A 25,268-nucleotide genomic window follows, 5' to 3' on the forward strand; every position below is an offset into this window, starting at 1 on the left:
TCAGTCACTGCCAACCCCCACCTCAGTCAGCCTTCACGATGCCCCGGCAGGTGGTATTCCTAATGTACAGGGTCCAACCAATGTAAAGGTTTCTACCCATAATTTCTCACAGTGTTGCCCCCTCCAGTAGTGAACCCCTTCTCCTGCCCTCTAGTTTCTGTTCATTAAATGCCATGCCCCTCCCAAACCCCATGCACAACACATAAAACGCCTCGTGAGTCTACTGTTAAAGGCTTTGATAAATACTGAATTGCAATTTAATGGACATTAATCAGATGAGCAGGGTTCTTACTCCAATCAGTCCACTGTCTTCAGCAATCAGGTCCCTGCTTCTGTACCCAAAGGTCCAAGCCCCAGTTGTCCTGCAGTGGGTCATAGCTTGCCCAGACAGATTAATCATTTTCACCCTCTCCACCTTCATTCAAACACAGCCTTGTGTAATAACTGCTGTAATGTTATCTTAGTCAAAGAGAGAGCTCGGGATTAATTGTGATGTGAAAATGCATCCATTATGCCACATACACAGCTGCACTGCGGGCAGGATCTGAATACCAATATAACAGTTCACCAGCCACAGGGAGAGCAGTCAGAAGTATACTCAATAAATCTCTCTATTTCGAAGCTCTGAGAACTGAAAAACACAGGAATGGTGTTCACAGCTGAACTGAAGGTCAGCAAGGCCTAGCTTTACACTTGGTATCTTTTCAGTGTAGCATCTGGATGCATTGGTACAGAGAGACTTGGGAATGGAGCCAAAATACTGACAAATGGATTTGGCTGCAGAAAAGCCCTGGTGGGCGGCACGGTGGCACAGTGGTTAGCACTGCTGCCTCACAGCGCCTGAGACCCGGGTTCAATTCCCGCCTCAGGCGACTGACTGTGTGGAGTTTGCACGTTCTCCCCGTGTCTGCGTGGGTTTCCTCCGGGTGCTCCGGTTTCCTCCCACAGTCCAAAGATGTGCAGGCCAGGTGAATTGGCCATGCTAAATTGCCCATAGTGTTAGGTAAGGGGTAAATGTAGATGTACGGGTATGGGTGGGTTACGCTTCGGCGGGGCGGTGTGGACTTGTTGGGCCGAAGGGCCTGTTTCCACACTGTAAGTAATCTAATCTAATCTAATCTAATCTAATCTAATCTAAATTGTGGGAAGCGCAGTCAGGTTGGCAAGTGCTCAGGTGTGTATCCTCATGATGACACACAAAAACTGGGTCCCTCAGGGCTCAGGCTAAAGCTTCCGAGGAACTCGGAGAAAGCTTAGCCCAGGAACATGCAGTGTGTCAATCTACCAGCCCCCATGTGGTCACACCATGGGCCTCATGAATGGAAAATGGAGAGGTGTACAGGCAGAATCTAAATCAATGGATATGTATGTGTTTATCACACCTGTGTGCATTGTGTGTGTGTGTGTGTGTGTGTGTGCACTGTGTGTGCATTGTGTGTGTGTGTGCACTGTGTGTGCATTGTGTGTGTGTGTGCATTGTGTGTGTGTGTGCACGTGTGTGCATTGTGTGTGTGCGCGCACGCATGGTGTGTGTGTGCTTGCGTGTGTGGATTTGCATGTGCACCTGTGTGCAGTGTTAAATGAAGCAGGGGGAGCACATTGTAGATCCCTAAATTATAATCTTTCAGAATTCCTTAGATACAGGAATTGTCTGGGTTGGAAAATTGTTCATGTTCACTCCACGTTTTAAGAAGGGCGAAAGAGGAAAACCAAGGAATTACTGATCAGTTTACCCAATAAGTGCGGTGGGGAAATTGCTAGAATCTATTAGAAGGACAGAGTAACTGAAAACCTTGAAAATTTTCAGTTAATCAGGGTGGGCCAGCATAGATTCATGACAGGTAGGTCACACATGACAACCCTCATTGAATGTTTTGAGGCGATGACTAAGGTAGTGGATAAGGAAATGTATTTGAATGTTATTTATGTGGGCTCCAAGAAGGCATTTGATAAAGTCCCACATAACACACTGGTAACTCAGGTAATGGAATTGAGGGCAAATTACTGACATGGCTAGGAAACTGGTTGAATGACAGGTGACAGAAAATAGGGATGATGGGTAGATACTCAAATAGCAGGGTCTGACCAGTAGTCTTCCACAAGGATCTGTGTTAGGGCCTTGATTATTCACATTATTAACGACTTGGATAATGTCATAAGAAAGTTATACATAAAAATTGCCTGATGTCACAAAATTAGGTGGCATGTCCACAGGATAGCATCAAAGTAGAAAGGGATGTTGACAGATGAAGTGAATGGGGGAAACACATGGAGTTCAATATAGGCAAGTGTTAGGTTATCTATTTTGGACCATGAAAGGACAGATTTGGGGACTTTCTAGATGGTATGAAGCTAAATACAGTGGATGCCAAATAGACGTGGGTGTTCAAATGCATAGATCTTTTAACATGTCACAATCTGTTTCAGAAAATAATCATGAGAGCCAATGGAACCCTGGCCTCTATATCGAGAAGACTGGAGTACAAGAATGTAGAAGTTATTCCGTAATTATACAAACCCTGATTAGATTCCACTTGGAGCATTGTGAGCCAATCTGGGCACCACACCTTAGGAATGATCTTGGAGAGAGTACAACTAAGTTTACAAGAATGATACCGACACTTCAGAGATGAAGTTATGTGGAGAGATTATATAAATTAGACATCTCCTCACTAATTAAAGGATGATTTGATTGAAGTCTTCAAAATATTAACAGGAAAAGACAGAATAGATAGAAATAACCAATTTCCACTGAATGGATATACCAGAACAGGAGCATAGTCTGACTATGAGGGCCAGACCGTTATGCACTGATGTTAGCTGCAGAGAGCTGGAGAGATATTAGATGTTAGCTAGTATGGAGCTGTGAGTGTACAGACTCTGGGGAAATGGAGCTGTGTGTATACAGATTCGGGGGAAATGGAGCTGTGTGTATACCGACTCTGGGGAAATGGAGCTGTGTGTATAAAGACCCTGGGTAAATGGAGCTGTGTGTATTAGGACTCTGGGGAAATGGAGCCATGTGTATACAGACTGGGCAAATCGAGCTGTGTGTTTACAGACTCTGGGGAAATGGAGCAATATGTACATAGACTCTGGGGAAATGGAGCTATGTGTACACATACTCTAAGAGGAATGGAGCTGTATATATATTGACTCTGAGGAAATGGAGCTGTGTGCATAAAGACTCCAGGGAAATGGAGCTGTGTATATATTTCTCTGTGGAAATTGAGGTGTTTGTATATAGACTCTGGGGAATGGAGTTGTGTGTATACAGATTCTGGGGAAATATAGTTGTGCACATACATACTGTGGGGGAAATGGAGCTGTGTGTATACAGACTCTGGGGAAATGGACCTGTTTGTATACAGACTCTGGGGAAATGTAGCTGTGTGTATATAGGCTAGGGAAATGGAGATGTGTGTGTACAGACACTGCGGAAATGGAGCTGCACCCATACACACTCTGGAGAAATGGAGCTGTGTGTATACAGATTCTGGGGAAATATAGCTGTGTGTATACAGATTCTGGGGAAATATAGCTGTGTGTAAAAAGAGTCTGTGGAAATGGAGCTTTGTGTACACAGACTCTGGGAAATGCAGCTGTGTGTATACAGGCTAGGGAAATGGAGATGTGTGTGTACAGACACTGCGGAAATGGAGCTGTGTATATATTTCCCTGTGGAAATGGAGGTATCTGTATATAGACACTGGGGGTTGGTGTTGTGTGCATACAGATTCTGGAGAAATGGAGCTGTGTGTATACAGATTCTTGGGAAAAAGGCTGTGTGTAAAAAGAGTCTGGGGAAATGGAGCTGTGTGTATACAGACACTGCGGAAATGGAGCTGTATGTATACACACATGGGAAAATATAGTTGTGTGCATACAGACTCTGGGGGAATGGAGCAGTGTGCATACAGATTCTGGGAAAATGGAGCTGTGTATATACAGACTCTGGGGAAATGCAGCTGTATGTATACAGACTCTGGGGAAATGCAGCTGTATGTATACATGCTAGGAAAATGGAGCTGTGCGCATATAGGTTATGGGGAAATGGAACTGTGAATATATTTCTCTGTGGAAATGGAGCTGTGTGAATACAGATACTGTGGAAATGGAACTGTGTGTATACACATTCTGGGAAAATATAGTTGTGCGCATACAGACTGTAGGGGAATGGAGCTGTATGTATACACACATGGGAAAATATAGTTGTGTGCATACAGACTCTGGGGAAATGGAGCTGTGTATATATTTCTCTGTGGAAATAGAGCTGTGAATATGTTTCTCTGCGGAAATAGAGCTGTGCTCATACACACTCTGGAGAAATGGAGCTGTGTGTATACAGATTCTGGGGGAAAAAGCTGTGTGTAAAAAGAGTCTGGGGAAATGGAACTGTGTGTATACAGACACTGCAGAAATGGAGCTGTATGTATACACATTCTGGAGAAATGGAGCTGTGTGTATACAGACTCTGGGGAAATATAGTTGTGCGCATACACAGTCTGGGGTAATGGAGCTGTGTGTGTATAGACTCTGGGGAAATAGAGCTGTGTGTATGCAGATTCGGGGGAAATGGAGCTATATGTATACAGACTGGGGAAATGCAGCTGTGTGTATACAGATTCGGGGGAAATATAGCTGTGTGTATACAGATTCAGGGGAAATGCAGCTGTGTGTATACAGGCTAGGAAAATGGAGCTGTGTGCATATAGATACTGGGGAAATGGAGCTGTGTATATAATTTCCCTGTGGAAATGGAGGTATCTGTATATAGATTCTGGGGGTTGGAGTTGTGTCTATACAGACTGTGAGGAAATGGAGCTGTGTGCATACAGATTCTGGGGGAATGGGCCTGTGTTTATACAGACACCGTGGAAATGGAGCTGTGTGTATACAGACACTGCAAAAATGGAGCTGTATGTATGCACACTCTGGGAAAATGGAGCTGTGTGTGTATAGACTCTGGGGAAATGGAACTGTGTGTATACACACTCTGGGGAAGTGCAGCTGTATGTATATAGGCTCTGGGCAAATGGAACTATGTGTATACAGACTCTAAGTGGAATGGAGCTGTGTATATATTGACCCTGGGGAATTGGAGCTGTGTGCATACAGATTTGGCAGAAATGGTTCTGTGTGCATCTAGACTCTGGGGAAATGGAGCTGTGTATATATTTCCCTGTGGAAATGGAGGTGTGTGTATATAGACTCTGGGGAAATGGAGCTGTGTTTATACAGATTCTGGGAAATATAGTTGTGTGCATACAGGCTCTGGCAGAATGGAGCTGTGTATATATTTCCCTGTGGAAATGAAACTGTGTATATATTGACTCTGGGGAAATGGAGCTGTGTGTATGCAGATTCAAGGGAAATGGAGCTATGTGTATACAGGCTAGGAAGATGGAGCTGTGTGCATATAGATTATGGGGAAATGGAGCTGTGAATATATTTTTCTGTGGAAATGGAGCTGTGTGTATATAGACTCTGTGGGATGGAGCTGTGTGTGTACAGACTTTGGGGAAATGGAGCTGTGTGTATACACATTCTGGAGAAATGGAGCTGTGTATAAAAAGATTCTGGGGAAATATAGCTGTGTGTAAAAAGAGTCTGGGGAAATGGAGCTGTATCTATACAGACTCTGGGGGAATGGACCTGTGTTTATACAGACACCGTGGAAATGGAGCTGTGTGTATACAGACTCTGGAGAAACGGATCGGTGTGTAAACAGACTCTGGGGAAATGGAGCTGTATGTATACAGATTCTGGGGAAATATAGTTGTGCGCATACAGATTCTGGGGAAATGGTGTTGTGTTTACATTGACTCTGGAGAAATGGATCTGTGCGTATACAGACTCTTGTTAAATGGAGCTGCGTGCATATAGACTCTGGGGAAATTGAGTTGAATATATATAGACTCTGGGGAAATAGGGTTGTGTGTATACAGAGTCTGGAGAAATGGAGCTGTGTGTATATAGACTCAGGGGAAATGTAGCTGTGTATATTCAGGCTGGGGAAATGTAGCTGTGTGTACAGACTCTAAGGAAATGGAGCTGTGTGTATACAGAGTCAAGATTAGAGTGGTGCTTAAAATACACAGCAAGTCAGGCAGCAGCCGAGGAGCAGGAAAATCAACATTTCAGGCAAAAACCCTTCATCAGGAAAACATTGATTTTCCTGCTCCTCGGATGCTGCCTGACCTGCTGTGCTTTTCCAGCACCACTCTAATCTTGACTCTCATCTCCAGCATCTGCAGTGCCCACTTCTGCCTATGTGTATACAGAGTGTGGGGAAATGAAGCTGTTTGTCTGCAGACTCCAGGGAACTAGAGCTGTATGTATTCAGGCAGGGGGAAATGGAGCTGTGTATATACAGACTCTGGGGAAATGGAGCTGTGTATATACAGACTCTGGATAAATGGAGCTGTGGGGATATAGACTCCTTGGGAAATGAAGTTTTGTATATACAGCCTCTGGGGGAATGGTGCTGTGTGTACATAGACTATGGGGAAATTGAGTTGAATATATATAGACTGGCAAAATGGGGTTGTGTGTACCTAGACTTTGGGGATATGGAGTTGTATATTTATGCTGGGGAAATGGAGCTGTGTATTTAGAGACTCTGGGAGTCTCTGGGGGAATGAAGCTGTGTGTATACAGGCTCTGGGGAATTGGAGCTGTGTGTATACAGGCTCTGGGGAAATGGAGCTGTGTGTATACAGACTCTAGGGAAATTCAGCTGCGTGTATACAGACTCTGAGGGCATGGAGATGTGTATATACACTCTAGGGAAATGCAGCTGTGTGTATATAGACTCTGGTGAAATGCAGCTGTGTGTATACATACCCTGGGGAAATAGAGCTGTGTGTTTACAGACCGTGGGGAATTGGAGCTGTGTGTATATAGACTCTGGGAACATGGAGCTGTGTCTATACAGACTCTGGGGAAATGGAGCTGTGTGTATACAGACCCTGGGGAAATCGAGCTGTGTGCATACAGACTCTGGGGAAATGGAGCTGTGTGTATACGGACTCTGGGGAAATATAACTGTGTGCACACAGACACTGGGGAAATTGAGCTGTTTATATACAGACACTGCGGAAATAGAGCTGTGTGTATACAGACTCTGGTGAAGTGGAGCTGTGTGTATATAGACTCTGGGGAAATGGAACTGTTTGCATTCAGACTCTGGGGAATTGGCATTGAGTATATACAGACTCTGGGGAAATGGAGCTGTGTGTTTACAGACCGTGGGGAATTGGAGCTGTGTGTATACAGACCCTGGGGAAATCAAGCTGTGTCTATACAGACTCTGGGGAAATGGAGCTGTGTGTATACAGACTCTGGGGGAATGGAGATGTGTATATACACATTGGGGAAATGCAGCTGTGTGTATATAGACTCTGGTGAAATGCAGCAGTGTGTATACAGACTCTGGTGAAGTGGAGCTGTGTATACATAGACTCTGGGGAAATGGAGCTGTGTGTATACAGATTATGGGGAAGTTGAGCTGTTTGTATCCAGACTCTGGGGAATTGGTGTTGTGTATATACAGACCCTGGGGAAATGGAGCTGTGTGTATATAGACTCTGGAGAATTGCAGCTGTGTGTTTATAGGCTCTGGGGACATGGAGCTGTGTGTATATTGACTCTGGGGAAATGAAGCTGTGTGTATACAAATTCTGGGATAATACCTGTGTCTATACAGACCCTGGGGAAATACAGCTGTATACAGCCACTAGGGGAATGGTGCTATGTGTATATAGACTCTGGGGAAATGGTGCAATGTGTAGTTAGACTCTGAAGAAATTGAGCTGTATCTATACAGACCCTGGGAAAATCCAGTTGTGTCTATACAGACTCTGGGGAAATGCAGCTATGTGTATACAGACTGTGGTGATACGGAGCTGTGTCTATACACGCTGTGGAAATGGAGCTGTGTGCATACAGATTCTAGGGAAATGGAGCTTTTTATATATTGACTCTGGGGAAATGGAGCTGTGTATATATAGACTCTGGGGAAATGGAGTTGTGTATATACAGCCTCTGAGGGAATGGTGATGTGTGTACATAGACTATGGGGAAATTGAGTTGAATATATATAGACTGGCAAAATGGGGTTGTGTGTACCTAGACTCTGGGGATATGGAATTGTATATTTTGACGCTGGGGAAATTGAGCTGTGTATATGGAGACTCTGGGAGTCTCTGGGGGAATGAAGCTGTGTGTATACAGGCTCTGGGGAATTGGAGCTGTGCATATATATACTCTGGGGAAATGGTGCTGTGTGTATACGGACTCTGGGGAAATATAACTGTGTGCACGCAGACTCTGGGGAAATGGAGCTGTTTATATACAGACACTGCAGAAATGTAACTGTGTGTACACAGACTCTGGTGAAATGGAGCTATGTGTATATAGACTGTGGGGAAATGGAGCTGTGTCTATACAGACTCTGGGGAAGAGGAGCTGTTTATATCCAGACTCTGGGGAATTGGCGTTGTATATATACAGACTCTGGGGAAATGGAACTGTGTGTTTACAGATGCTGGGGAGATGGAGCTGTGTATATACAGACTCTGAGGAAGAGGAGCTGTTTATATCCAGACTCTGGGGAATTGACATTGTATATATACAGACTCTGGGGAAATGGAGCTGTGTATTTACAGACGCTGGGGAGATGGAGCTGTGTATATACAGACTCTGGGGAATTGCAGCTGTGTGTATATTGACTCTGGGGAAATGGAGCTGTGTGTATATTGACTCTGGGGAAATGGAGCTGTGTGTATACAGATTCTGGGATAATACCTGTGTGTATACAGACCCTGGGGAAATACAGCTGTGTGTATACAGCCACTAGGGGAATGGTGCTGTGTGTGTACAGACTCTGGGGAACTGGAGCCATGTGTAGTTCGACTCTGAGGAAATTGAGCTGTATCTATACAGACCCTGGGGAAATGGAGCTGTGTCTATACAAACTCAGGGACATGCAGCTATGTCTATACAAACTCGGGGACATGCAGCTATGTCTATACAGACTCTGGGGAAATGTAGCTGTGTATATACAGACTGTGGTGAAATGGAGCTGTGTGTTTACAGACTGTGGTGAAATGGAGCTGTGTGTATACAAGCTGTGGAAATGGCACTGTGTGTATACAGATTCTAGGGAAATGGAGCTTTTTATATATTGACTCTGGGGAAATGGAGCTGTGTGTATACAGACCCTGGGGAAATTAACCTGAATGTATACAGACCCTGGGGAAATACAACTGTGTGTATACAGACTCTAGGGAAATGGAGCTGTATGTACACAGACTCTGAGGACATGGAGCTGTGTGTACACAGATTCTGGGTAAATATCTGTGTGTATACAGACCCTGGTAAAATACTGCTTTGTGTAGACGGACTCTGGGGAAATGGTGCTATGTGTACATAGACTATGGGGAAATTGAGTTGAATATATATAGACTGGAAATATGGGGCTGTGTGTACCTAGACTCTGGAGATATGGAGTTGTATATTTTGATGCTGGGGAAATGGAACTGTGTATATAGAGACTCTGGGAGTCTCTGGGGGAATGAAGCCGTGTGTATACAGGCTCTGGGAATTGGAGCTGTGTATGTATAGACTCTGGGGAAATGGAGCTGTGTGTATACAGACCCTGGGGAAATTGAGCTGTGTGTATACAGACTCTGGGGGAATGGAGATATGGACATACACTCTGGGGAAATGCAGCTGTGTGTATATAGACTTTGGGGAAATGGAGCTGTGTGTACATAGACTCTGGGGAAATTGTGTTATATATACAGACTCTGGGGAAATGGTGCTGTGTGTAGACAGACTGTGTATATACACGCTGGGGAAATAAAGCTATGTGTACACAGACTCTCAGGAAATGGAGCTGTGTGTACATAGACTCTGGGGAAATTGTGTTGTATATACAGACTCTGGGGAAATGGAGCTGTGTGTATATGGATTCTGGGGAAATATAACTGTGTGCCCACAGACTCTGGGGAAATGGAGCTGTTTATATACAGACACTGTGGAAATGGAGCTGTGTGTATTCAGACTCTGGGGAAATGGAGCTGTGTATATACAGACTCTGGGGAAATGGTTCTGTATGTATTCAGACCCTGGAGAAATGGAACTGTGTGTATATACACACTGGGGAAATGCAGCTGTGTGTATATTCACGTTGGTGAAATGCAGCTGTGCATATACAGACTCTGGGGAAATGGAGCTGTGTGTTTCAAGGTTGGGGAAATGGTGTGTATACAGACTCTGGGGAAATGGAGTTGTGTATATACTGACTCTGGGGAAATGGAGGTGTGTATATACTGACTCTGGGGAAATGGAGCTGTGTGTAGATAGACTCTGGGGAAATGGAGGTGTGTATATATTGACTCTGGGGAAATGGAGGTGTGTATATACTGACTCTGGGGAAATGGAGTTGTGTAAATACTGACTCTGGGGAAATGGAGGTGTGTATATACTGACTCTGGGGAAATGGAGTTGTGTATATACTGACTCTGGGGAAATGGAGTTGTGTAAATACTGACTCTGGGGAAATGGAGGTGTGTATATACTGACTCTGGGGAAATGGAGCTGTGTGTAGATAGACTCTGGGGAAATGGAGGTGTGTATATACTGACTCTGGGGAAATGGAGGTGTGTGTAGATAGACTCTGGGGAAATGGAGGTGTGTATATACTGACTCTGGGGAAATGGAGGTGTGTATATACTGACTCTGGGGAAATGGAGGTGTGTATATATTGACTCTGGGGAAATGGAGGTGTGTATATACTGACTCTGGGGAAATGGAGTTGTGTATATACTGACTCTGGGGAAATGGAGGTGTGTATATATTGACTCTGGGGAAATGGAGGTGTGTATATATTGACTCTGGGGAAATGGAGCTGTGTAAATACTGACTCTGGGGAAATGGAGGTGTGTATATACTGATTCTGGGGAAATGGAGTTGTGTATATACTGACTCTGGGGAAATGGAGGTGTGTAAATACTGACTCTGGGGAAATGGAGGTGTGTATATATTGACTCTGGGGAAATGGAGGTGTGTAAATACTGACTCTGGGGAAATGGAGGTGTGTAAATACTGACTCTGGGGAAATGGAGGTGTGTATATACTGACTCTGGGGAAATGGAGTTGTGTATATACTGACTCTGGGGAAATGGAGGTGTGTATATACTGACTCTGGGGAAATGGAGTTGTGTATATACTGACTCTGGGGAAATGGAGCTGTGTATATACTGACTCTGGGGAAATGGAGCTGTGTGTAGATAGACTCTGGGGAAATGGAGGTGTGTATATATTGACTCTGGGGAAAAGGACCTGTGTGTTTCCAGTTTGGGGAAATGGAGCTGCATGTATGCAGAGTCTGGAGAAATAGAGCCGTGTGTCAGAAGACTCTGGGGAAATGGAGCTCTGTGTATACAGGGTCTGGCGAAATGGAGCTGTATGTACATAGACTCTGGGGAAATGGAGCTGTGTGCATATAGACTCTGGGGAAATGGAGTTGTGTATATATTGACTCTGGGGAAATGGAGCCATGAGTATATAGACTCTGGGGGAATGGAGCTGCATGTATACAGACTCCGGGGAAATGGAGCTGAGTGTATGCAGATCCTGGGGAAATACAGCTGTGTGTATACAGACTCTGGGGATATAGAGCTGTGTGTACACAGATTCTGGCTAAATATCTGTGTGTATACAGACCCTGGTAAAATACAGCAATGTGTATACAGACTCTGGGGAAATGGAGCTGTGTGTATATAGACTCTGGGGAAATGGAGTTGTGTGTGTATACAGCCTCTGGGGGAATGGAGTTGTGTGTATACAGCCTCTGGGGAAATGGAGCTGTGTATATAGTCTCTTGGGAGATAGAGCTATGTGTACATAGGCTCTGGGAAAATGGAGCTGTGAGTACACAGACTATGGGGAAATGGAGCTGTATGTATACAGATTCTGGGGAAATGGCATTGTGTATATGTTCACTCTGGAGAAATGGATCTGTGTGTATACAGACATTGTGAAATGGGGCTGTGTGTATATAGACTCTGGGGAAATTGAGTTGAATATATATAGACTGGCAAAATGAGGTTGTGTGTACCTAGACTCTGGGGATGTGGAGTGTGTATATTTTGACGCTGGGTCAATGGAGCTGTGTGTATATAGACTCTGGGAAATGGAGCTGTGTGTCTACAGACTCAGGGGGGATGGAGCTGTGTGTACAGACTCTAAGGAAATGGAGCTGTGTGTATACAGAGTCAAGATTAGAGTGGTGCTTAAAATACACAGCAAGTCAGGCAGCAGCCGAGGAGTAGGAAAATCAACATTTCAGGCAAAAACCCTTCATCAGGAAAACATTGATTTTCCTGCTCCTCGGATGCTGCCTGACCTGCTGTGCTTTTCCAGCACCACTCTAATCTTGACTCTCATCTCCAGCATCTGCAGTGCCCACTTCTGCCTGTGTGTATACAGAGTGTGGGGAAATGAAGCTGTTTGTCTGCAGACTCCAGGGAACTAGAGCTGTGTGTATTCAGGCAGGGGGAAATGGAGCTGTGTATATGCAGACTCTGGGGAAATGGAGCAGTGTGTATACAGACTCTGGGGAAATGGAACTGTGTGTGTATAGACTCTGGGGAAATGGAGCAGTGTGTATATACACTCTGGGGAAATGGAGCAGTGTGTATACAGACTCTGGCAGAATTGGAGCAGTGGTGTATACTGACTCAGGGGGAATGCAGCTGTGTTTAGATAGGCTGGGGAAATGGCGCTGTGTGTATATAGACTCTGGGGAAATGAAGCTGTGGGTATACAGACCATGGGGAATTGGAGCTGTGTGTGTTACAGACTCTGGGGAAATGGAGCTGTGTGTGTTACAGACTCGGGGGAAATGGAGCTGTTTGTACATAGGCTGGGGAAATAGAGCTGTGGGTATACAGACCCTGGGGAATTGGAGCTCTGTGTAAATAGACTCTGGAGACATGGAGCTGTATGTACAGACTCTGAGGAAATGGAGCTCTGTGTATATAGACTTTGGCAAAATGGAGCCGTGTGTAGTTAGACTCTGAGGAAATGGAGTTGTGTGTACACAGACCCTGGAGAAATGGAGCTGTGTGTATCCAGAGACTACGGAAACGAAGCTGATTGTATACAGACTCTGGCAGAATTGGAGCTGTGTGTATACAGACCCTGGGGAAATGGAGCTGAGTGTATACAGACTCTAGCAGAATTGGGGCTGTGTGTGTTACAGACTCTGGTGAAATGGAGCAGTGTGTATACAGACTCTGGGGGAATGGAACTGTGTGTATATAGACTCTGGGGAAATGGAGCTGTATGTATACAGACTCTGGGGAAATAGAGCTGTGTGTATATAGACTCTGGGGAAATTGAGTGGTGTATATATAGACTCTGGGGGACTGGTGCTGTATTATGCAGACTCTGGGGAAATGGGGCTGTGTATATACAAGACTCTGGGGAAATGGAGCTGTGTATGTAAAGACTCTGGGGAAATGGGGCTGTGTGTATACAGACTCTGGGGAAATGGAGCTGTTTGCATACAGACTCTGTGGAAATGCAGCTATGTTTATACAGACTCTGGGCAAAATGCAGTTGTGTGTACCCAGACTCTGGGGAAATGGAGCTGTGTGTATACAGACTCTGGAGAAATGATGCTGTGTGTATGCAGACACTGGGGAAATACAGCTGTGTGTATACAGACTTTCGGGAAATGGAGCTGTGTGTATCCAGACTCTAGGGAAATGGAGTTGTGTGTATACAGACTCTGGGGAACTAGAGCTGTGTGTATACAGACTCTAGGGAAATGGAGTTGTGTGTATACAGATCCTGGGGAAATAGAGCTGTGTGTATACAGACTCTCGGGACATGGCGCTGTGTGTATCCAGCCTCTGGGGAAATGCAGCGGTGTGTATACACTCTCTGAGGAAATTGAGCTGGATATGTGCATGAAATGCATGAGGGGTTCAGCTGATACAGACAAATGTGTGTTATTTCTCACAGTCAGTCTATCGTTCAGAGACATGTTTATGATAACCTCACTGTAACATAGCACATGACCTGAGGACATAAAGGCCACACACTCCATCTTAATCTGGCTCACTGGACCCATGCCACATTATTAAAGGCATGCTGCCCTGCTGTTACCTGATAGTTTAATATTGGTCCATTCACTCATATGGCCTGTGATTTTAATGTTTCTATTTAATAATCGGTTGTAGAACTATTCAATACTATCATATCTAGAAACAGATATTAAATTACAAGAAATAACAGAAGCATTTCCACATCAGGTAAAACACCCTGTTGGAGGTATAGTTCACATCACACACTGAACAATAAAAGGATCTGTAATCAGGTTTACATGAGAAGACATACAGGCAGACATACCATAGAACACAGCAGCAGGGAGCTGGATATCAACATCTCTGGAGGAATAAAGCTGGGTATTTCCAGAAGGTCAGGGATAGAGAGCAGGCTGTGAACAGATTCCTCAGAAACAGGAACTGGGGTTTGACAGACACACAGAATTATTTATTGGATGCAATGTCACTTACCTGGCGGATAGGATGATGACTCTGGCCTCCAACTCCTTGGCTTCTAGCAGCATTGATGTCATGTTTGTGGTGCCTGGTTCAAACTGTAGGACCTTCTCAGCCTGTAGTTGGTGCAGGGATTCAGAATTACTAAACGATTTGTCCAAACCCATCCTTTTCGGCCTGTTTCCATCAACGACGCCTTTGATCTCCAGCATAGATCAGCTTAAAGGCGATCAAATAACTGGGCCCGTGTGGAGCCAATGTGAGCTACAGAGTTCTCTGGACTGGGCATGCAAACTAAGATAGAACAAGACCAAAAAAAGGGTGCGTGCATCTGACAGAGTAGAATAGAGAGGAAAAAAATGCATCTCAACCTGAAAAAGAGTTGGTCGGTCTTTCAAAAGAAAAAAAAGTCTTAAACAGGGTGAAGTCAGGGGGGAAACGTCATGGCTTGTTTCTAAAATGTACTTTTAAGAAACTTGCAAGTTAGTCTTTATTCAACATGCATGTGTCCTTATAATAAGATTCGGTTAGGTGGGGGGGCGACTCATATTCTTTAACCATTCTCATTGACAAACCAAAAGAATCTGTTTGAAACTAACAGCGTGCTACCAGAACAGTCTCATTGGTCATTCTGACTGTGGCTCGGCTACTCCGTTAGTTTACGATTGCTGGCTCGTGCAGTCTACATGCAAATATACCTTTGGTCCTCGCCTGCTGTCATACGAATGTTGGTCGTTGTTTTCAAAGTTCCTTTTTTTATTCTGATGAGTAATGTGCACAGAGAAAATATGTAGACACAGAAGAATATTATAAACAGTTGAAAATGACGTGTAGTAAGCAATTTAACCCTCTCTCCTCCTCAGGGTCAGACGTATCACTGGAGCTTGCAAAAAAAACAGCTCCTCCGTTGTTTGAAAGTTATGTGGCACTGGCTCTGGCACTGGCTCTGGGCAGTTAGCACTCTGATGCTGGTTCTGCAACTGGCAATGTGACACTGAGCACTCAATGTCTGGAAGCTGGACACTGGGTCTGTGAATCTTGCTCTGTGAATCTCGCTCTGTAACACTGGCTCTGTGAATCTCACTCTGTGATACTGGCTCTGTGAATCTCTCTGTGACACTGGCTCTGTGAATCTCACTGGAACACTGGCTCTGTGAATCTCACTGGAACACTGGCTCTGTGAATCTCACTCTGTGATTCCCGCTCTGTAATACTGGCTCTGTGAATCTCACTCTGTGATTCTCGCTCTGTGAATCTCACTCTGTGATTCTCGCTCTGTAACACTGGCTCTGTGAATCTCACTCTGTGATTCTCCCTTTGTAACACTAGCTCTGTGAATCTCACTCTGTGATACTGGCTCTGTGAATCTCACTGTGACACTGGCTCTGTGAATCTCACTCTGTGACACTGGCTCTGTGAATCTCACTGTGACACTGGTTCTGTGAATCTCACTCTGTGATACTGGCTCTGTGAATCTCACTCTGTGAATCTCACTGTGACACTGGCTCTGTGAATCTCACTGTGACACTGGTTCTGTGAATCTCACTCTGTGATACTGGCTCTGTGAATCTCACTCTGTGAATCTCACTGTGACACTGGCTCTGTGAATCTCACTGTGATACTGGCTCTGTGAATCTCACTCTGTGATTCTCGCTCTGTAACACTGGCTCTGTGAATCTCACTCTGTGATACTGGCTCTGTGAATCTCTCTGTAACACTGGCTCTGTGAATCTCACTGTGATACTGGTTCTGTGAATCTCACTCTGTAATTCTCGCTCTGTAACACTAGCTCTGTGAATCTCACTCTGTGATACTGGCTCTGTGAATCTCCCTCTGTGACACTGGCTCTGTGAATCTCACTGTGACACTGGCTCTGTGAATCTCCCTCTGTGACACTGGCTCTGTGAATCTCACTGTGACACTGGTTCTGTGAATCTCACTCTGTGATTCTTGCTCTGTAACAGTGGCTCTGTGAATCTCACTGTGACACTGGCTCTGTGAATCTCACTCTGTGAATCTCACTCTGTGAATCTCACTGTGACACTGGCTCTGTGAATCTCACTCTGTGATTCTCGCTCTGTAACACTGGCTCTGTGAATCTCACTGTGACACTGGCTCTGTGAATCTCACTCTGTGAATCTCACTCTGTGAATCTCACTCTGTGAATCTCACTGTGACACTGGCTCTGTGAATCTCACTCTGTGATTCTCGCTCTGTAACACTGGCTCTGTGAATCTCACTGTGACACTGGCTCTGTGAATCTCACTCTGTGAATCTCACTCTGTGAATCTCACTGTGACACTGGCTCTGTGAATCTCACCCTGTGACACTGGTCCTGTAACACTGGCTCTGTGAATCTCACTGTGACATTGGCTCTATGAGTCCAACTCTGAATCTAGCTCTGTGACACTGGCACTGTGACAATGGATCTGAGGAACTTTACATGAATCTCATTGAGTGACACTGGCTCTTCATGAATGGTCTGTGACAAGGAATCTCTGGGTATGGTTCTTCACATCCACTCTACACGATCTTATGTTTTTATCCATTTACTCATCTGTTCTTCAATGTTTTGTACACATTTACCCTCAGGTCCCTCTGTTTCTGCACTTCCTTTCAAATTGCAACTTGTATGTTATAATACCTCACCTCACTCTTTCTCCAAAAATCTATCACTTCACATTTCTTTATATTAAATTTCATCAGCTTCGTGTCTGCCATCCCACCAGTATGTCTATGTCCTCTTCATTACCTCCTGACAGTTAACTTGATAAGTTTGGTGTCATTTGCAATGCTTGAACTTGCAGCCTGCAACCCGAGTGTAAGTGATTAACATAGAACAAGAGAAACAGGAGTCTTAAACCCCCATCCTCTAAGAGCCACACTAAAAATCTGAAAAACACGCATATACTACCAGCTTCCTGGAACACAGCCAACTTCATACCTTTTTATTCTGTGGGATTTAACTTTGTTGTCAAGCCTTTTACGTCACACTTAGCAAAACCTCTTGGGAATTCCCTATACACCACATCATCAACCTTACCCTCATCCAGCTTCTGTTACCTGATCAACAAATTCCATCAAATCAGTTAAGCCTGATTCTTCATTAATATTTCATGTTGGCTTTCCTTAGTGAATCCACATGTGCCTATTTTTTATTGGATTACATTTTTTGAAACCTTCTCCCCACCGAGTTTAAACTAACTAGTCTGGTCCTTGTACCCTTTTTTTGACCTAGGGTACAAAATTTGCAATTCTCCAGTCTCCTTATGTCATCCTGTGGTAGTGTCTAATACGGTCCCTTTAATCTATGGAGGGCTGTGAACGTATGACCAGCCCCTCTGCGACTTTCCCCTTCAGTATCCTGAGATGATTTGATCCAATCTAGGTGACTTAACTTTAAGCTTGCCTTTCTAATATATTCTCCTTCTCAATGATTACTCTCCCCAGGAGCCGACTATGGCAGCTTATTCTTCCTGGGTAACGAGCAGTACCTGGTACCTCCTTAATGACTCAGCTGTAAATCCTGCCTCTATGAGCAGATCCCCTTTTTGATGGTCTTGAAAAGACATCACTCTTCCTTTACCACCCTTTTACAACTCTATGCCTGTAGAAAACATTGCACCTACAACACTGGCTTTACAAAATTGGATCAACTAATGAACCTAGCTTTGTGAGAGCAGCCTGAGACACTGGCTCAGAGGCACTGTCTGTACGAATCTAGCTGTGTGACTCTGACTCTAAAACACTGGTCTTGGGGCATCAGTTCTGGAACATTGGTGGCATGACCTTGTGACAGCACAGGTGTGAGGCTGGCTCACTGAGATCGACACTGCAAAACCAGCTCTGTGACCGGAGGTCAATGAGAGTAGATCTGTGATACCTTATTACACTATCTGTGTCTGCGACTCACCTGTGACACTACTCCATACAACTGGCCCTGAGAACAAGGTTCTGTGACTCTGCCTGTGTGACTGTCTCTGTGAATCTGCCTGTGTGAATCTGCCTGTGTGAATCTGCCTGTGTGACTGTCTCTGTGAATCTGCCTGTGTGAATCTGCCTGTGTGACTGTCTCTGTGAATCTGCCTGTGTGACTGTCTCTGTGAATCTGCCTGTGTGAATGTCTCTGTGAATCTGCCTGTGTGATTCTGCCTGTGTGACTGTCTCTGTGAATCTGCCTGTGTGATTCTGCCTGTGTGACTGTCTCTGTGAATCTGCCTGTGTGAATCTGCCTGTGTGAATGTCTCTGTGAATCTGCCTGTGTGAATCTGCCTGTGTGAATGTCTGTGTGAATCTGCCTGTGTGAATCTGCCTGTGTGAATGTCTGTGAATCTGCCTGTGTGAATCTGCCTGTGTGAATGTCTCTGTGAATCTGCCTGTGTGAATCTGCCTGTGTGAATGTCTCTGTGAATCTGCCTGTGTGAATCTGCCTGTGTGACTGTCTCTGTGAATCTGCCTGTGTGAATCTGCCTGTGTGACTGTCTCTGTGAATCTGCCTGTGTGACTGTCTCTGTGAATCTGCCTGTGTGAATGTCTCTGTGAATCTGCCTGTGTGATTCTGCCTGTGTGACTGTCTCTGTGAATCTGCCTGTGTGATTCTGCCTGTGTGACTGTCTCTGTGAATCTGTCTGTGTGAATCTGCCTGTGTGACTGTCTCTGTGAATCTGCCTGTGTGAATCTGCCTGTGTGACTGTCTGTGAATCTGCCTGTGTGAATCTGCCTGTGTGACTGTGAATCTGCCTACGTGAATCTGCCTACGTGAATCTGCCTACGTGAATCTGCCTGTGTGAATGTCTCTGTGTATCTGCCTGTGTGAATCTGCCTGTGTGAATGTCTGTGTGAATCTGCCTGTGTGAATCTGCCTGTGTGAATGTCTGTGAATCTGCCTGTGTGAATCTGCCTGTGTGAATGTCTCTGTGAATCTGCCTGTGTGAATCTGCCTGTGTGAATGTCTCTGTGAATCTGCCTGTGTGAATCTGCCTGTGTGAATGTCTCTGTGAATCTGCCTGTGTGAATCTGCCTGTGTGACTGCCTCTGTGACACTGGCTCTGTGATTCTATCTGTGTGACACTGTCTTTTTGGAAATGGCTCTGTAGCACTGGCTCTGTGAATATGACTATATGAATCCAATTTTCTGGTCCTGGATCTATGAAGTGGCAGCCTTGAGAGTGCTTGGTCACACTGGTTCTGTGACGTTAGATCATGAGAGTGTCACTGTGTCGCAGGTTTTAATGACATTGGCTCCATAACAGGTTGTTTTTCATAGGTTACAGAGTCTATTCAGCATTACATAAATATGTTAAAATTGATCTCTGGATCCAAATCTTGATCCTTGGCTGTATGGAGGTGATACATTACCCACTGGAGTTTCAAAGAATGTGGGGTGATTTTATGAAACATAGGAAACTCTGAGGGGAGTTGACAGGGTGCTTTCTGAGAGAATATTTCCCCATAACATACAATGACGAGAATCAGAGGACACAGTTTAAGAATAAGAGGATTAAGGTGGAGTCCTCTCTGAGAGGCAAAAGTGAGGACTGCAGATGCTGGAAACCAGTGTTTAGATCAGAGTGGTGCTGGAAAAGCACAGGTCAGGCAGCATCCGAGGAGCAGGAAAATCGATGTTTCGGGCAAAAGCCCTTTGGGCTTTTAGTTTGTGGAAATCTCTTCAGAAAACAGTCGATGCTGTGTCATATATTTACACGAGGCTAAATGAGATTTTTGAAAGACAGCAGGGTCATGAGTTATGGGGATAACAGGAAATTGGAGTTGAGATTACCATCAGATCAGTCATGATCTTATGGAGTTATGCAGCATGCTGGAGAGGCCTATTCCAGCTCCAAAGTCGTAGGCTCCAATATCTGTGTGAATTTGCTCATGTGACACTGACTCCTAATGGCTGTCTGTCTATCAGAGCAGCGTTTTGAAGAGTGGAGGTAACAGAATATTTCTTAAATGGTAAGAGGTTGGGAAATATTGTGTCCAAAGGGACCTGGATACTCTTGTTCACACATCACTGAAGCTAACATACAGGAGCAGCAAGCAATTAGGAAAGTTAATAGTAAGCTGGCCTTCATCACAACAGGATTTCATTACAGAGATAAAAGGTCTTGCTACAACTGTGTAAAACCTAGAGGATTGTGTACAGTCCTGTCTCTTTAAGTGAAGAAGGATAAAGTTGCCAAAATGGGAGTGCAGCAGAGTTTCACCAAACCTATTCCTGGGACCATCTAACAAGAAGAGATTGAGGACACTAGGCCTGGAATTGAGTTTTGATAAATGAGAGGTGATCGGCCTGAAAATTATAACATTCTGAAAGAACATGGCAGAGTGGATGTAGAAAGGATGCTCACCCTCACAGGCCTAGAATCAGGAGAAAGGTCTGAAATAAGAAGCAATTTCTTCACTCGGGGGGCAATGAATCCTTGGAATTCTCTGCCCTAGAGGGATGTAAGATTCAGTCATTAAATACATCCATGAAAGAGGGAGTTTGATTTCTAGATACTCATGACACCAAGGGTTACAGGAATTGCATTGGAATAGCAATGGGGAACCTAATCAGCCATGGTCCCAATTGGTGGAACAGGTTTGAGCGGCTGAATGGCCTACTTGCGCTTCTATTTTGCCTTCCTTGTCTTTGTTACACTGTCCTTGTGGTATCAGATGTGCAGCACTGGCTCTTTAACCCTGGGTTCACCGACTTTAGCTCTGTGACACTGAATATATGAATATGAATCCATGGTGTTGGCCGCTTGAGCAGGCTCTGTAACACTGTTTGTGGGAGACTACCTCTGAGACACTGGCTGTGCACTGTGGGGGGGCTGGTACATTGACAGCAGCTCTGGTTGAGTAACACTGGCTATATTACAGTGAGCCTGCTCCAGTGGCTCTGTGACATTGCTGCAAAACACTGCATGTGTTAGACTGACTCTGTGAGTATGGCTCTGTGCTGGTCACCCTGATCTTGTAGAGTTAGCACCGTACACTGTTTGTATAACAGTAGCTTTACCAGCTTGTGGCATTAGATCTGGCTCTTTGGGGGTGCTTGGCTGGGGGTCAATTCACTTATCAGACCTTCCTGATGCCTTCAATATGCAATCTTGCACAAGTAAGAAACGCCTTTGTTTGTTGGATAGAGTCAAACTCCAATGTTTGTTTGTTCCTTCATATGCTACGAACTGCTTCAGTGACTGTCTATGTAAATAAAGATATTTTTATGAACAAAGTATATTTTTTAAATAAAAAATCTTCTGAAATCTGGATCTTGATTGCAAAAGGAATTTGGAGGACCATTGGCTGAACTGAGCTACAAATGGTGAATCTTTATGCTGGCTTCGGCCTAACACTAATTCAGTGACCAGCCAACTAGAGCTACAGCTTCTGCTAGTGCCTGCACTCCTGGTCAGGGTGTCTACAAAACAGTCAGGGTGACTGTGAAGGAGATGGATTGCCTTCTTGACATGAGGAGGGTTCTCCTGGATTGCTGTGGGTTCCAAACAGCAGATACTTTCTGTCTGCAGAAGCTCCCCAGCAGAGGCTACTTTGATGCGACCTTCAGGAATATGAAGCATTGGGATTGTCTCGAGAAGTTATTCGAGAAGAAAGGAGGTGAGGGCCCTTCTCCGTCCTGTCTGCGGCACCACGGCTGGCTCTCCCTGCATAGAGGAACCAGGTTGGAACAATCCACTGGTAGGACCCTCACATGCTAGCAGCAGATGTCCTGACTTTTCTGGGAAGGTACATGCAGCTTGAAGGAGGCAGCACTGATGTCATGAACCCCTTCGGAACCTGGACCAGCAGGGCAAAGTGACCCTGAAGGTGAACGCCAGTGGGAACATTCTCCACCCACCAGCTTTGCGATTTGGAAGGAGCCAAGGTGACCTGATGTACTTGGGTGAGCCTCGAGTATGCCGAACCTGAGGGAAGCTGGGGCATATGCCCGGCGACTGCAAAGTGACACTGTGCAGGAACTGCAAACAGGAGGGCCACCTGACTAAGGGCTGCAAGGACTCCGAGAGGTGCAACCTGTGTGGGGAAGCAGGCTGCCTGTACAAGACCCACCCAAGACATGGTGGAGGTGGAGAGGACATATGCTCAAGTGCCTGGAAGTGTCAATGTGTGCTGTAGACCCCCAACAGACAGAGAGGTGCTACCTTCCAACACAAAAACTGAAACTGAGGGGCACCCAGAAGAAGGGACAGGAGGGAAAGGTAGGCAGCGCAGAGGCACAGCAACTGACCCAACCTCTACCTGAACAAATGCAGTCCATGGAGGAACAGGAAACAACAAAGGCAGGGGACTGTCTACTAGTGAGAAACAACTGGAAATGGGGAATGTGTTGTGCCCCCAGGCCCACAGCAAAATGGAAAGAGGCAGCTGCATGATGGACACACCAGCAGCTCCTCTGATGATGAAGATGTGCAGAAGGATGACCACCAGAGGCACAGCACCATGGCGGGAGATGGATAGGGTCACCCCCCAACCTGGAAAAACCAGATGTGCCAAGAGACCCGGTGAAGCCCAACTTCCAGCTGCCAGAAAATATGGGGTACCCACTGCACCATAGCACAGGGCAACTAGGAGTAGTAACGCTCCGAATCAGGAACAGAGCACGAAAGCCCCTCTGTCAGAATCCAAACCGGACCCTTCTGGCTTCGTTCCCAAAGGCTCAGGGCAATGCTCCAAGGGAGGAACAGGATGGCTACCTCAGTGCGGAGAATCCAACAGTTTGCCCAGACCTAGGGAATGCAGGGAGTTAGGTCTCTGGGTAATTGCATAAACTCTGAAAATGAGTTTTAAAATTGCCAGGATTAATACATCTAGTGTTTAATCGACTATGCAATGTGTACCCAAGTTGGCTTACCTGACCAGTGTCAAAGTAGACCTCCTGTTTCTTCAGGAGTGTGGGATACTGCACCTCAGCAGCTACACAAAATGGTCAAGTTTATGGACCCATAGGCATAAGGTCTGGTTCGGGGTAGGGGGATCGGAGGGCTGCTGTCCTTCGGCCTGGGTATCCTGCTGTGAGGCCGCAACTTCACCATCTCCGAGGTTAAGGAAGTAATTGGTGGGTGCCTCCTTGTAGCAGATATTACATACAGAAACACTCCCCTGAGACTAATGAATATATACGCCTCGGTGGGAAAGAGTGAGCAGTTGGCCATCCTGCAGCAGTTCCCATTGCTGCTGGTGACGTCCAGGTCAGTCATTCTGGCCAGAGATTTCAACTCCATCAATCGATGCAGATGGACGATTTGGAGGGGCCAACTGTGAACTGGACACCACGTCCAGATCCCTCATGGAAACAGGAGAAAGTGAGGACTGCAGATGCTTGAGGTCAGAGCTGACAATGTGTTGCAGCAGGTCAGGCAGCATCAAAGGAACAGGAGAATCGACGTTTCGGGCATGAGCCCTTCTTCAGGAAAGAGGAAAGTGTGCCAAGCAGGCTAAGATAAAAGGTAGGGAGGAGGGACTTGGGGGATGGACATTGGAAATGTGATAGGTGGAAGGAAGTTAAGGTGAGGGTGATAGGCCAGAGTGGGGGTGGGGGCGGAGAGGTCAGGAAGAAGATTGCAGGTTAGGAAGGCGGTGCTGAGTTCGAGGGTTGGGACTGAGACATGGTGGGGGGAGGGGAAATGAGGAAACTGGAGAAATCTGAGTTCAGCTAAGATTGTGGGCGGCACAGTGGTTAGCACTGCTGCCTCACAGCGCCAGAGACCCGGGTTCATTTCCCGCCTCAGGCTACTGACTGTGTGGAGTTTGCACGTTCTCCCCGTGTCTGCGGGGGTTTCCTCCGGGTGCTCCGGTTTCCTCCCACAGTCCAAAAATGTGCAGGTTAGGTGAACTGGCCGATGCTAAATTGCCCGTAGTGTTAGTTGCAGGGGTAAATATAGGGGAATGGGTCTGGGTGGGTACGCTTCGGCGGGTCGGTGTGGACTTGTTGGGCCGAAGGGCCATACTGGAAGTAATCTAATCTAATCTAAACTCCCCCTCCCACTCCACCAAAGACGTGCAGGTCCTTGGACTCCTCCATCGCCAGACCATAGCAACACGACGGTTGGAGGAAGAGCGCCTCATCTTCCGCCTAGGAACCCTCCAACCACACGGGATGAACTCAGATTTCTCCAGTTTCCTCATTTCCCCATGAGGAAATGATTCCCAATATGATCACCTATGTGTCGGACACGGGGCTGGACACCTGCCATATCAGCCTGGACCAGGAGAAGGCCTTTGACAGGATATTGCACACTTACATGTGGGATGTGCTCACCGCAATCTTCAGCCAGAAGTGCTGAGGGAATGATCCATCTCAGCCTCCTTCAGTGGTCCTCAGCATCACAGATACCAGTCTTCAGTCAATTCGATTCATTCCCCATGATATCAAAAAATGATTGGAGACACTGGATACTGCAAAGGCTACAGGCCCTGACAACATTCCAGCAATAGTACTGAACTCCAGAATTTGCTGCTCCCCTAGCCAAACAGATCCAGTACAGTTATAACACTGGCAGCTACCTGACAATGTGGAAAATTACCTAGGTGTGTCCTGGACATAAAAAGCAGGACAAATCCAAACTGGCCAATTTCTGCCCAATCAGTCTACTCTCAATCATCAGTAAAGTGATGGAAGGTGTCATCAACAGCGCTATCAAGCAGCACCTGCTCAGCAATAACCTTCTCAGTGATGTC

At 45.7% G+C, this 25,268-nt stretch overlaps 1 protein-coding gene across 7 annotated transcripts in view; it reads right to left on the minus strand.

The window, feature by feature from the left end:
• Positions 1-25,268, minus strand: part of LOC140469619 (glutamate receptor ionotropic, NMDA 1) — a 177,533-nt gene that overhangs the window by 91,719 nt on the left and 60,546 nt on the right. For 5 of the 7 annotated variants that reach the window (XM_072566302.1, XM_072566297.1, XM_072566296.1 and 2 more), the window contains exons 4-5: positions 15,278-15,340; positions 14,595-14,695 (exon numbers count right to left, since the gene is read on the minus strand). In XM_072566302.1, the coding sequence (XP_072422403.1) occupies positions 14,595-14,695; positions 15,278-15,340 (164 nt within the window). The remainder of the gene's footprint in view (positions 1-14,594; positions 14,696-15,277; positions 15,341-25,268) is intronic. The other 2 variants (XM_072566301.1, XM_072566300.1) reach the window with 1 other exon arrangement.

Source organism: Chiloscyllium punctatum, chromosome 49 (genome assembly GCF_047496795.1).
Source record: "Chiloscyllium punctatum isolate Juve2018m chromosome 49, sChiPun1.3, whole genome shotgun sequence".
Lineage (NCBI taxonomy): Eukaryota > Metazoa > Chordata > Chondrichthyes > Orectolobiformes > Hemiscylliidae > Chiloscyllium > Chiloscyllium punctatum.